Source organism: Oryza sativa, chromosome 5, assembly GCF_034140825.1.
Source record: "Oryza sativa Japonica Group chromosome 5, ASM3414082v1".
NCBI lineage: Eukaryota > Viridiplantae > Streptophyta > Magnoliopsida > Poales > Poaceae > Oryza > Oryza sativa.
This window is the reverse complement of record NC_089039.1, coordinates 10,750,040-10,764,248: the sequence shown is the minus strand read 5'-3', so window position 1 is coordinate 10,764,248 and position 14,209 is coordinate 10,750,040. Positions and strand designations below refer to the sequence as shown.

Genomic DNA, 14,209 nt, shown 5'->3' with positions numbered 1-14,209 from the left:
GCTGGTGGAAGCAGCGTCGCCCCGACGAGATCGCGCGGCCATCCTTTCTCGCCGGCTGGCAAGCGCGCACGGAGAGGGAAAAATGCGGCGGCCGACGAGGGGGGCGGAGACGCATATCGGTGATCACCTGTTGAGATTTCCGCATCCTTCTGCCTGATCTTCTTGAGAATGATATCACCAAGTGTGCGCTTCGATGAGGTATCCTTTGACATGAATGCAGCTAGCGCTTTCTCGTTCTCCTCGTCAATCTCCGGCTACCAACCAACAGAAAAGTTATCAGCAAAATACACATCAATCACACGGGAGCACACAAAGGAGACGTGTGTTGTGTTTTGTTTTTACCACGCCTCCGTCGTACTTGCTCTGTGCGTCTAAGCCATCGAACTCATCGACGTCGTCGTCCTCCTCCTCCTCGCCGTCTTTGTTGGGGACGGGGAAGGAGAAGGATGGCGACGGAGCGGCCGTTGCGGAGGTGGCGGGGCGCTTGTCCGCAAGGGACTCCTCCTGCTGCTGGGTGAGCGCCTCGCGGAGGATCTTGGCGCTGAGGGAGGAAGGTATGGAGGCCTCCTCCTCCGCCTAGTGCTTCTTGGACGCCCCCGAGCGGCGGCGCTTCGCGGCGTCGGCGTCGGCGCCGAGCGGGAGCCACTGCTGCTTTTGCTGCTTGTCGGAGGAGGCAGACTTGCGCTTCTTCCCGGCCATGGCTAGCGCTTCTTAACCGCCGCCGCTTCACTTCGCCCCGCCATCACTTCGCCCACCGCCCGCTGTCGCTCCCCCCACCGCCCGCCGCCGCTTCGCCCATCACCCCCTCTACACCGCCGCCATAAGTAGGGGATAGAGAGAGGGGGGTCAGAGAAAGGAGGGAGGCTGACATGTGGGACCACTGGGCCCCACCATTTCTTATTATTTTTTTAGTCGACATGTGGGTCCCATATTTTTTAAATTATTTTTGGGATCCAATTGCCACGTAAGCACCACATCAATGTCACGTGAGATGAGGACCTAGTCAAACGAAGCCACGTAGACGCCACGTCATCCAAAACCGGACACAATACCGCCGAGGGACCTATCCTGCACGGTTTTGTAAGTTGAGGGATGTGTTGTATCCAGTTTTCTGGACTGAGGATGAAAATCAGACTGGGCAACAAATTGAGGGACCTAAAGTGAACTTATTCCTTACTATCTCAGCCTGCAAAAAAAAGTCTAATTTGACTGCCCCAACTCATCCTCTTATTGCGTTGTGTTGGACCAGCTGGCCTGCCCTCGGCCCATTAAGTGTGCGCAGCCTGGCAATGGAGACGACCCGACGCGGAGGCGATGTGAGCCGTCCGATCCGTTGTAAATGCAGACGGGGAAGCCCTAACACTAACCCTGAGATTCTGTAGTTCTCTCTTCCGATCCTCTCTCCGGCAACGACCAGGCGGCACCCTCCCATTCCACGTGCGACGGTGACGGCAGCGCGCGAGCGGTGGCGGCCGCGCGCGAGCGGAGGCGGTGGCCTTCCCCCACCGCGAGTGACGGCGTTGGCTCCGACCGAAGGCGGCGGCAACATGCGAGCGGAGGCGGCGGCCTTCCCTCACCGCGAGCGACGGCGTCGGCTTCCCCCGGGAAGATCTGATGGTGTTGGCGGCCTCGAGCGGCGGCGGCGGCTTCCCCTCGGGCGCACTAGGTCTCGCTTTGCCTCGCCCGAGCCTTGGGAGCCCCTCGGGCGCACTAGGTCTCTCGGGCGCACTAGGTCTCGCTTTGCCTCGCCCGAGCCTTGGGAGCCCCTCGGGCGCACTGGGTCTCGCTCCATCTCGCCCGAGCCCTGGGAGCCCCTCGGGTGCGCTGGGTCTCGCTCCGTTTTGCCCGAGCCCCGACTCACCCGACGACGGCACCGGAGCACCCAAGGCGGGCGCCTTTCTCTGTCTCGCCCGAGGCCCGAGCCCTCGGGCGTACCCGGGATTACGCAGAGCCACGCTGCTCCGACCATCTTCACGATGGGATGTCCACAGCAGGACATAGGCTGTAAAGTGACCTCCGGCTCAGCCCACGACTCCCTTTCCCTTCCCTTCGCATAGCCCACTCAAAATCCCCCTTTTTTCCCCGAAACCCCCAGTCACTAGCGTAAACAAAGTAGAAATCATTAGGATTCTTAGCGGTTAGGGCTTACAGTTATCTTGGTAAGAATATGATATCTGTACTTCCCCCTCCTAACACTATCCCCCAGCGATTACGTGAATTATAGGGGGTATAAAGTTTTGGCGTGTCACATCAAATATGCAGACACACATTTGAAGTATTAAACGTAGACTAATAATAAAACAAATTATGGATTCCGCCTGTAAATTGCGAGACGAATTTATTAAGCCTAATTAATCCATCATGGAAAAAGTACGAATTACCTCCTTGAAGTATTGGGTGAGTATGAATTACCCCCCTAAACCTAAAAACCAGTCATTTTTCACCCTCAACTATCGATACCAGATGAAAAACCCCCCCGAGCAGTTTTGTAAGCGGTTTTAGTCTACGTGGCAGTCCAGTCAGCAAGTTTTTTATTAAATAAAGGATAGGGCCCACCTGTCACGACATAATATTCTCTCTCTCTCTCTCTTTCCCTCTCACCCTCTCTCTCTCCCGTTAGATGCCAGCGGCTGCGGCTCGCGCGCCGGCGGCAGAGCGGCGGGGCGAAGCAACGGTGGCAGAGCGAGCGGAGCAGCGGCGGCCGAAGCATGCCGGCAATAGTGGGGCGGGCAGAGAGGAAGGAGGTGAGGAGGCTAGGGAGCGGGCTGAGGAGGGAGGAGACCGGCGAGGGAGCGTGGAGGCCGGAAGAGTCGTCGGAGTCATCCCCCAGCCGCCGCCGTCGTCGTTCGAGCCGCTCCCGTCGGAGTACGATGAGCCCAGGCTCCCCTCCACTGTCCCCTCCTCCTGCCGCCTCGAGCTCTGGTGGGCGCGGTGGGGAGGGCGAGACGGGCGCGGGCGCCGAGGTCCCGAGGACATTGAAGATGACGACGGCAAGCTCGGGTGTGCACGCCGACCTCCCGACGGCCCGAGAGAGAGGTATGAGAGGAGGGCACTTCGTCGCCCTCGCCACTTCGCCGCCCTCCGCTGCGACAGGGGGGCATGGGCGCCGTCAGGCCCGCCGGCCACCTGCTGCCTCTCCACCACGCCTGCCGCGCCCCCGCCACGCCCCCGCCACGCCTGCCGCCTGCCCCGGCACCACCACTCCCGCCGCGCCCTCTGCCGCGCTCGGCGCCCGTCCGCGCGCCGCTGCCACCGTGACAGGGGGGCATGGGCGCCGTCAGGCCCGCCGGCCACCTGCTGCCTCTCCACCACGCCTGCCGCGCCCCCGCCACGCCCCCGCCACGCCTGCCGCCTGCCCCGGCACCACCACTCCCGCCGCGCCCTCTGCCGCGCTCGGCGCCCGTCCGCGCGCCGCTGCCACCGTGACAGGGGGGCACGAGCGCCGTCACGCCCGCCGGCCACCGGCCGCCTCTCCACCACGCCCGCCGCCTGCCCCGGCCCCACCACTCCCCGCCACGCCACCCGCCGCGCCCGTGGCCCCGCTCGCCGCCCTTCCGCGCGCCGCTACCGCCGCGACAGGAGGGCACGGGCGCCGTCACGCCCGCCGGCCACCGGCCGCCTCTCCACCACGTCCGCCGCGCCCCCGACCCGCCCGCCGCCTGCCCCGGCCCCACCACTCCCTGCCGCGCCCGTCGCCGCGCTCGCCGCCCGTCCGCGTGCCGCTGCCGTCGCGCACTGCCCGTTGACGCACGCCTGAGAGAGAGAAGGGGGAGGAGGAAGACTGAAGAGAGGTAATGACAGGTGGGCCCTTGTGTGTGTGTTTTTTTTTTCTGATTGGATTTCCACGTCGACGCCATGTGTATGCCACGTAGGAGCAAAACCGCTCAGTATTGAGTCGGGGGGGGGGGGGTAATTCAACCGGTATCAATAGTTCGAGGTGTAATATATCCGGTTTTGTGGTTCGGGGGGGTAAAACGTACTTTTCCATCCATCATTAGCAAATATTTACTATAGCATCACTTTGTCAAATCATGAACTAATTAGGCTTAAATTCGTCTCACAATTTACACGTGTGTAATTAATTATTTTTTAACCTATATTTAATATTTCATGCATGTGTTTAAATGTTCGATGTGATAGGGTGTAATATTTTATCAGGGGATCTAAACAGGGCCATAGTGCCCAATACAGGCACTGGCGGATCTAGGACGGATCTAGGATTTAGGATATGGATGGTCCGACCTATTTTTTTTTTTCAAACACAGTAAACTTAACCTAACGGTACTAATATATACAATGCAAGTATAGATAATAGAATAGGCTAAATCACCAAAATTTAGCATGATGTATTAATAAAACATCTTAAAACATATAGGGAAAGAAGGCAATTTAGAAACATTCTTCTTTGCTGCGTGTTTTCGAAAAAAGATGCAATATCTCATCTTACTTCGTACTTCAAACGATCAACAATTTATAGTATAGTACCACAATTTAATATCGCAAAAGCACAAAAATTGAAGATTTTAAAACTGAAAATTGATAAAGGTACGCAGGTAGAAAACCTAAATTTGTTGGTGCGGGCTGCTGATCAACTCGACTACGGCTCCTTGCGGCGGCGGCACACGCTCCAGGCTGCAGCACAGCAGCGACTGCCAGTGTGGCGGACTCGCGCGCGGCGGCGTGGGCGTGGGGGAGTCGGGTCGCTGGTCGCACGTGGGCCGGCGGCGGCGCGGCTCTGTGATCGCGTGATCAGAAACAGAAAATCAGAAATCAGATGAGGTCGCGTGTGACTTCCTCAATTCGATCGCGTGTGCTGTGTGGGACCCGTGGGCGCCGGGAATCGGCCAATCGGGAAGGAGAACTGGATCCGCTATTTTCTTTTGGGTGAGTCTAGTTCACGAGCATTCGCCTGTCGCGAACGTCCCCGATCCGATCGATCTAAAGCTATATATGAACGCCAGTAGACAGTAGCAAACCTATAGAATTAGTATCCCGTTACCTAATTAGTGTGTAATTTACACCCGTCTATTATTATCGTGTAAGTTATTAGGAAATTCCGGCTACATCTAGACTAATATAAAAAGCACGAGTTGTTGGCTCTCTTTGTTTAGGCTTAGACTTATTGGCCTAGACTTTTAAGTCAGCTTATTGGCTTATATGATTTATAAGCCAGTGGATTTAATGTCCTAAGTTTAGTGGTGGAGTCATACATCTATCTCATATAAGCCAAAAAAGCTTCTCCAACCTAACTTTTGGCTTAATAGTGTTAGAGTGGCTTATGGCTTCAAAAAAGCCAAATAAAAAAGCTGCTTGTTTGTTTTGGTTTAGACTTTTCGACTTATAAGTTGTCTTATAAGCCTAAACAAAGAGAGCCTAATTAGTAGGAATTAACACCGCGATTGCAATTAGCGCCGAGCCCTCTTTGTTTAGGTTTAGACTTATTGGCTTAGACTTTTAAGTCAGTTTATTGGCTTATATGATTTATAAGCCAGTAAATTTAATGTCCTAAGTTTAGTATTGGAGTCATACATCTATCTCATATAAGCCAAAAAAAAACTTCTCCAACTTAGTTTTTGGCTTAATAGTGTAAGAGTGGCTTATGGCTTAAAAAAGCTAAACGAAAAAGCTGCTTGTTTGTTTAGGCTTAGATTTTTTTTTTCCCTTATAAGTCAGGGCCAACTCTGCGATTAGCGCTTCTCAATCCCACCTCGAGAAAAGCGGCGATTAAAAAATACGATTGTTCACAGCGAAAAAGAAAAAAAAAATTCCCTCATGCTTCAGCCCGCCGCCGCCACCGCGCCTCTCGTGCGGGCCCACCGCCGCCACTCCGCTCGCGCGGCTGCGCTCACGACTCCCCTACCCCGCCGCCACCTCGGATCGCCTGTGGCCGCCGCCTCCCGCCAGAGCCGTCGTCGTCGTTGCCGAGGGAAGCGGGCCGCATCGCCGCCGCCGCTCTAGGCCGCCGCCTCCTACACGCCCGCCGCTTCCCACCGCCTCCGCCGACGCCTTGACCAAAATTGTCCCTCACATCTCCCGTTCTCTTAGGGCTGGCAATCTCTGCTCCGCCGCCATTGCATCGGAGGAAGGAGACCGCCGCTGGTCCGGCCCGCGTGGAGGCACTTTTCTGCTTTGCCGCCTTGGCGTTGTTTCCGGGCAGGAGACCCCACAGCTCAGGCACTCCGGCTCCGGCGATTCGGCCCCATCCCCTGTACGGAGGCGCTTTTCCGCTCCGTTGCTGGTGTTTCCGTTTTCTCCGATTTTCTAACCCATCGTCGTGCCCTTGCTTTCAGGCAGGGCAAACAAAGCGGCGGCGTTGCTTCGAGAAGGACAGGCACCGTGGTGTCCGAGCGGCATGGAGGCCAAGTTGTGAGACACCCACGGACTGCTTCATCAGTTCACATGCCTGAGCAAGGTCCTGGATGGCGAGATCCACCAGCTAATCACCAAAGGCAGCTTTTGCATCATGCAGCTGCTGCAGGCCACGATGGGATTGGAGAACTCCTAATCTTGTTCACACAGGTACCTCAGTACTCTTTTCACAATCTTGTTCACACAGGGTACCTCGGTACTCTTTTCGAACACAGGTAACGGAGACAAATCAGTTTATATGAGATTGGGTAACGTCTGAAATCTGTGGTATTTTTGAAAGAAACATTGTTGCACTGTGTTATTGAGTGGAGATGAAAGAATCTTGTGGTATTATTTGGTACTGGTAAAATCCTTGTGGTATAGATGGAATTTCTCTTAAAACTAAGCTCCAATCCGAATACAGTGCTAAGAACTGTCGGTTCAGATATAAATACCACTAAATGGGTCCTGGAATTCTCACTTGGGCAATGCTATCTTTCCTGTTTGTGTTGGTGAAAAGCTCTGATCGATGCTAATTTATTTGTAGTTAATCTATATCAGTCCATGTTCAGCTGGTCACATTCAACATTGACACAAACACTGAACTCCAGTTAGCTTCCTTAACTGATCGACATAGTAATATAGTATGGATCAAGACACTGTTACTTTCAGGAAATTGGTATATCGAGAGGTGGTTCTCTCACCTGACCATGCAGTACACACTAAATCCTTCACCTAAACTAAGTTATTCCGGATTCTGATGTACATGCTTTATGCTATTTCACCTTGGTCTTTTTTCATGAGTACAACTGTTGCTTACAATTGCAAAATACCTGAATAAATCGACTTTCAAGCAAGCTTCTTTCCAAATTTATAACTAAAATTTAAAGTAGGCCTCAATTATTGTTTATTCTTGATATTAGAAAAAGAAGTAAATTACCACTACTGCATTCAGAGTTAAAAAGGGGTAAAATTTCCATCTCTGCTTTCAGAGTTCAAGCAGCACCTAGAATTGACATGGGCAGGCAATTCATTGGTGATGGAGAAGAACTGCATGCGGCGCTGCCTACACTGACTCACCTTAATGAAAATGACAATTCGATTTATTATATGGTGGTTGCAGAATTATCACCTCACTTACATGGTCAGGTTGTGACAAAATATCTTAAATGCATATGGTCAATATAACACTATTGCCTACCATTTATCCCTTGTTCTGCATTTTCATTGTAGATGGACCATTTCTGTCCAATTAACTACAGGCACTCAACTTTTGTACTATGATCTCTGAACAAAGAAATTTTTTGAAGGGGGACCATGTTTCTGAAATTGACCATCTGGAAAAAAGTTCTGACATTGCTTTCTAGGATCAATAGTCAATTGCTACTAAATTGCAGGGCCTGACGTTGATATATACAACTGAAGAGAAATATGGTTATTGCTGATATATACAATTTATTTTTTAAACTCTCTCGCTGATTTGGTTTCATTTCATTAAGGTAGATAAATTTATTCCAAAGCAAAATTCTACCTTCCCCATCACTGCCACTCTCCATCATGATTGACCTGCTCTCCGCTCTCTCCAAGGTGAGTCATGAAAACCTTCTCTTATGTCAATTTCATCCAGTTATGTATCTCATCTCTCAAACGATGAACAGTGTATAATCTCACGAGGAAGAACAGTGTGGCCATGAAGTGTGTAAATTGATACAATCTTTGCAGCTGATGAATTATCCTTTCATCATGGCCATTATAAATGGCAGTTAAGCTGAATTGCACTACCTGAATTTTATTTCCTTGGACAACCATGTTTCTGATTTTTTTTCAAGGGCGGACCATGTTTTTGAAATTTACCATTTGGAAAAAAATTTCTGACATTGCTTACTGTATACGAAGATTTTCCAGATGGTTTCTTATGAGTTTGGCTGCTTGTTATTGCCTGACAATGATAGCTTGCAATAAGAAATCGGAATACACATAGTGAGTATAAAACAATCAAATTTTTGTAGAAATGTAACCGTTTGTGGCATTGGAGTGAGATTTACACTTGGTCAGTATTATATTCCCATAGAATTTGATAAAGCTGTTATCCATTTTTTGGGCTGTTTTACCATTTATGTTCACGAAACTCAATTTTGTTGTTGTTCAATGTGGCACAATCCAACTATTGACACAGATCAACAGCAACATGAGTCTTGAAAGCACCTACACTGACTCACCTTAATGACAATGACAATTAGATTTAATGGTGGTTGCAGAATTATCACCCCACTTATCTGGTTAGGCGGATCTACCACCGGCGGGCGATGGCAATGGTAGGAGCAGCGGCTACGGTGAGCTTGGGCAGCGCTGATCCCGTCGCCTCTCCTCCCTCTCTCCGTTGCCCGGAGGGCATGGGCTGGCCGATCCAGGCGGCCGCGAGCTCGGGTAACCAGCGGGTGCGGGATCCAGCATGCGGACGACATAAATACCCACATGAGGAAAACTGATTTTCACATGTCGGTGTGTCACCTGGATGGAAAATTCCTATTTTCGCAGATGTTTGGTCCAACTGCATGTGAAAATATATTTTGACCGCATGCACAAATGCTTTTGTAGTTATGAAAACTTATGGTAGAATTACACTCTTGTGACGAAGGGAGTCTCTCCCTCCGTTCCTCTATAAGTACAATTATAAATCTAATTTACTTTTCTAAAATAAATATAATATCCTCCTACCTCATACGGACGTAGGTCCTCGGCAGTAAATATGGAGAACACTGTTTAAACCGTTATATGTGTCCTGTGCTAGCTACAGTGTTCTAACAGTAACCCATTTTACTGCTGAATGTTTTTTACTGTAGTTCGGTAGTGTAGCAGCTGATCCTACCATCCGATGAGGATCCAATGGCTCAAAATATGAGCCAATGTAAAATACTGTAGATCCTTTATACTGTTCAATGCAGAGGATCTCATTCCCACTTCTTCATACCATCTCTTACTATTCCCTCCGTCCTATAATATAAGGGATTTATGTTTTTGCTTGCAACGTTTGACCACTCGTCTTATTCAAAATTTTTTGAAATTATTAATTATTTAATTTGTGACTTACTTTATTACCTACAGTACTTTAAGCACAACTTTTTATTTTTTATATTTGCAAAAATAATTTGAATAAAACGAGTGGTCAAACGTTGTAAGTAAAAACTGAAAATCCGTGGGACGGAGAGAGTACTATTTAATAGGAGGTGCTTTGGGTAATTTTCTCTCTCTCTCATTTTTACAGTAGGACGGAGCAGTGTAGTTCTGCGTCTAAAGGCTGGCATCTCGGATGGATATTGGCCGGGGTCCCGACTCCCGAAACAGATGCCTTAAAAGTCATTAAGTGCCAAATGTTAATACTCCTACATGGTTACAGTTGGTCTTTAGTACTGATGCTTGTTGTCACTATCTCATCCCATATAGTCATAAATTTATTTGCTTGCAATATTCCTCTTTGTTGTCAAAGAATCGCACCTAGTAGTCCGGCTCCATCCGATAATTAATGGTAATATCTATCATCTATTATATAATAATTAAAATAATAGAAAAAGAAACCTCCACGTTCGCTCTCACGGTTTAAAAAATTTCACATTAATCGAACAAAAAAGAAAGAAGAGTCCATGTAGAAATACAATTTAAAAATAACAGAACTGAAAAAAGGAATATTAGAAAAGAGTCCATATAAAAATCTAATACAAGGTTAATTAAAATTTAAAATAAAAAATAAAATAAATTCCAATATTAAAAATAAAAAAGAGAGTTTCAATATGAATACAATTTAAAAATAATTAAAACCAGAAATTAAAAATAAGCAAAATTAAAAGAAGAGTCCACATACAACCCAACATGAGATTAATTAAATTTTGAAATAAAATAAAATAATTTATAAAATTAGAACCTGAAAAAGAGAGTTTATGATAAAAGGAAAAAGAGAGTCCATGTATAAATACAATTTAGAAATAACATAAATTCGAAATTCGAAATTAGAAATAAACAATATTATAAAAAGTATCCATATAATAATGCAATACGAGATTAATTATAGTTTTAAATAATTTATATAAACATATAAAATAATATCTCAAATTAGAAAATAAAAGGGAGAGTTCAAGTAAAATACAATTTTGAAATAACCATTTTTTAATAGAAAATAATTATTGGAAGAACAGTATAGATAGAATTCAAAACTCAGAAAAAAAATAAATGCCAAAAATTAGAAAAATAAAAATAAGAGTTCACGTAGGTATAAAATATTTTGTTTATTGTTTATAGTATGTGATGGTGAGTTCTGGCACCACATCAAATCAAATGGTAAGAACTTCGGCAAAAGAAGAGGCCCTTTGAGACCTGAAAAGAAAACACAACTGCCCTCCAGTCACATTATCACCAAATTTGCATGGCCGGATCTTATAAGCTTTAAAACTTAATTAATTTCGAAACTAAAAAAATCATTATGAAAAATATTGAATTTTGAAACAACATTTCGTCTAGAACACAACAGTAACAAATGACAATAAATAGGGAAAAAGCAACGTGCCCGTAAAGAATATGATGATGGTGATTGATGAGACATCTAAAACTATAAACAGAACCTCAAAAATAATAAGATTCGATTTTGAAATCCCAATGATGTTTAAGAGGGGGAACAAAGGCAGGTCGTTAAGCAACATAGTCACGGCGGATGACGAGACTTTAAAAAAATGAACACAAACGATAATTATTTTTATTTTTAAAATTACAATCACAGTAAAAGAGGAAGCAGCAGGCGAGCAGTAGAGGAGTACAGTGACGACGTTTGACAGAACTTCTAAAAATTATAAAAACGAAAACAGATGAGACAATGACTTTAAAAACTAAAAGATCCAGTTTTTAAATGTTATAAGGAGGATGAATAAAATCCGTGTAGGTAGGACAAACAAATAAAATAAATGGGTGACAAAGAAGTAATAAGAGTAGCAACAACTGTGACTTTTATAAAGCAATAAAACTAGAAATCTGGAGATGATAAGATTTGAGTTTTGAAAGTTCTAAGACAACGAGAAGACTATTTAATAAATTTTATGTAGAATCATGTGATAAAATAGATAATTTCATGGGTTGCTAGCCACTTAATTGCACGGGCCACTCAGCTAGTTTTCTTTACTTGACGCTTTTCTTTTAAACAACCCGCATAAGATCGTGCTGAGTTTCGTACTGATATAATAGAGAAAAAAATACAAGTCTATAACTCTGGAAGGGTGTATGCAAGAAAAAGAAAACAACATCTATACCACGCGTCTACATCCGGAACAACAAGCAGATCTAGGGAGTGGCCCCGGGACAAAAGAAATCATAGCCCAATGTATTGATATACAAATATGAAAAAAAGCTTTTGGAAAAAGTAAAAAAATAACTAAATACTCCCTCCATTTACTTTTGATAGTCATATTTCATCTTGGCACACAGACCAAGGATAAGTGATTCTACTTATCATCCATTTAAATATGCTACTAGTCATTCCTCGTAAACAAGCGATTCATTAATATTTACATTTCTCGATGCCCATGTAGCCAATCTTGTGTGGAAGAATGGAGAGTCATGCATTAAATCCAAGAAAGCCATTAAGATGATAAGTTGTTGGATTGAAATATGCCTATCAAATTTTTTTTTCAGATTTGGAAAAATATAACTATCAAAAGTAGATGGAGGGAGTATATTATAATGCGCATTCGATCAATTTATACTCCTAACTTTGTTATTTTTAGGGTATTATTGAAAAGGCAAATTTTGCTACTGGACATTGCAACTTTGTGGTTTTAGCCCTAGAACACTGCGCAAACTTACTTTTGAGGGAAAACAATCTATAATCGTGGTTATTTGCCTGTACTGGACACCACGCGACTTAAATAACATACCCGTGCTGACGAGGTGCTACGGGCCCCGATATTTTACGCGAAGTGACCGAAATGCCTATGCGTCATCCCGGCCAGACCACTACCTCGTCGGCATTGGCGATGGGGACGGGGCCCTCTGCCTTGTTGGCGCTGGAGGAGGCGAAGTCGATGAATGAGCGGAAGTAGGTGTCGTCGATCCCGGCGATGGCGCGTTGGATGAGCTCAGCGGCGTGGTGCACTGGGCGGGTGACGATCTCGCCGGCGTCGCAGTGTGGGAACGCCTAGAGCATGAGGTTGCCGAAGTAGTCGCTGTCGGGGTGCTAGATCAGTCTAGGAGGGGTCGGATCCGGCTGCATCGACCGAATCTGGCTGACTCCTGGTCGCCACGAGCCACCTCTTGTCGTCGCCCCTCGTCTACCCTGCTCTGTGTCGGCCGCATCAGCCGGATCAGGCTGACACCGGTCACCACGAGTTGCCTCGCGTCGTCGCTCGGCCGTCTTTGCCCGGTCGACTCGTGTCATCAGCTCTTGTCCATGCTGCTCCGAGCCACCACGCTGCTCCAGCTCGCGCAATCACTGGGCTGTCCTACCTCTCCCACGCGAGACATGGCTCGTTGCTAGGGAAGATTCCCCGCCGCCGCCATCCCGGCTCGCTTCAGTGGCGGCGAGGTGAAGCTTGGTGGTGAGGGAGGTGGGACGGCGGCTAGGGTTTTCACCTTGAGCTGCCCTCCGGCCCCCGGAGAGGGGGTGGGGGCACGCTGTTTCTTTGAGAACTTTTTTTTAACTTGATGCTAACCTCTAATCCTCTATTATTGTCGATCAGCAGGATAATCGTTCTGTGTTAAAACAAATTTATTTGTTTTACTCACGAGCTCAACAAACTTATAGTCTGGTAAAGTTAGCAATCATGATAATCACAATTAATTGTTTGTACACATAAAGCTATATCTGTATGAGAAAATAAATTAAAAAACAACTATAGGATCGGAAAAGGAAAAGAACTGTCTAACTAATTATGAAAGTCCGTCAAGATAAGCTCAAGCTAGATCGTTTACACATAAAGCAACGTAGGAAAAAGAAAATCAAACGACTAAAACATGTTGGAAGCCGAAGAAAGCTGCCTTGTTATTATAAACCATTTACTGAATCTTTGTATGACTAGATTCAATGGATAAATGGTCATTGTCACGCCCTAAAAAAAACGTCTAATGTAAAAATACATTGTTTAAATCATTTTTAGAAATTATTTTAAAAGCCTACAAGCTAAACCCTAATAATCTAGGAAAATTTTCAACATAAAAATGGTCTAGATAAAATTTTATTAAATGCTTTGCTTGTTCCTCTATTTTCTAGAATTTTTTGGGAATTATTTGAGTAAGGGAAGTATTTTTAATAATTGAAACAACATTTCACCATTTATTTTAATTGAAAAAGTTTTAAAAACCCTCCCTAAAGCCGTTGGGCCGTTTTTGGCCCAACATTCCCCCTTCCCCCCTCTCAGCCAGCCAAAAGTCTACTTTACCTCCCCGAAACTGTTCATCTTCAAGCTTGGACAGAAGCCCGAGCTGCCGTCCTGTGCCCTGTGCAGCCGCCGCTTTCTCCACCAAATCCGCCGCATCCCGAGCTCCGTTTGCAAAATTAGTTGAGGGGAAATATTCCTGTTATCCTCCTCTATCCTTTCCCCCAAGAATCGGACTTTATCCCGAAGAAATCAACGCGGAATCGAATTCGTTTTTGAGTTTATCTCTCCATCTAACCCTCTGTTTTTCCGGCTCAAATCCTCTCGGTTGGAGTCTGTCACGCCCAGAAATTCCCGAGTAGAATTCCAAGCAGAATGTGCATTAAAATCCCCGTCCAGGACCGGCCGGGGTACACAAACGACAATGTTGACATTCAGATCCACGTCTTACAAACATCATAAAAGTCTTACAGAAAAAAATGCAGCGGAAAACAAAAGATAACTGGAGC

General features: G+C 46.5%; 1 protein-coding gene and 1 long non-coding RNA gene across 2 annotated transcripts; both read left to right on the top strand.

Moving 5' to 3' along the window:
- Window positions 1-2,620: 2,620 nt before the first annotated feature.
- On the top strand, window positions 2,621-3,757 carry LOC107280933 (actin-binding protein wsp1-like). The gene has a single exon (XM_015783079.1). The coding sequence runs from the start codon at window positions 2,621-2,623 to the stop codon at window positions 3,755-3,757; it is 1,137 nt and encodes a 378-aa protein (XP_015638565.1).
- Window positions 3,758-5,805: 2,048 nt separating this feature from the next.
- LOC9270324 (uncharacterized) lies at window positions 5,806-9,055 on the top strand. Its single transcript, XR_001545717.3, has 5 exons — window positions 5,806-6,208; window positions 6,291-6,519; window positions 7,341-7,497; window positions 7,582-7,935; window positions 8,607-9,055. It is a non-coding gene; the product is annotated as an uncharacterized lncRNA (long non-coding RNA).
- Window positions 9,056-14,209: the final 5,154 nt, after the last annotated feature.

Bases quoted from the DNA above. Each gene is read 5' to 3' on its own strand.
- LOC107280933 (XM_015783079.1), top strand. From the start codon at position 2,621: ATGCCAGCGGCTGCGGCTCGCGCGCCGGCGGCAGAGCGGCGGGGCGAA.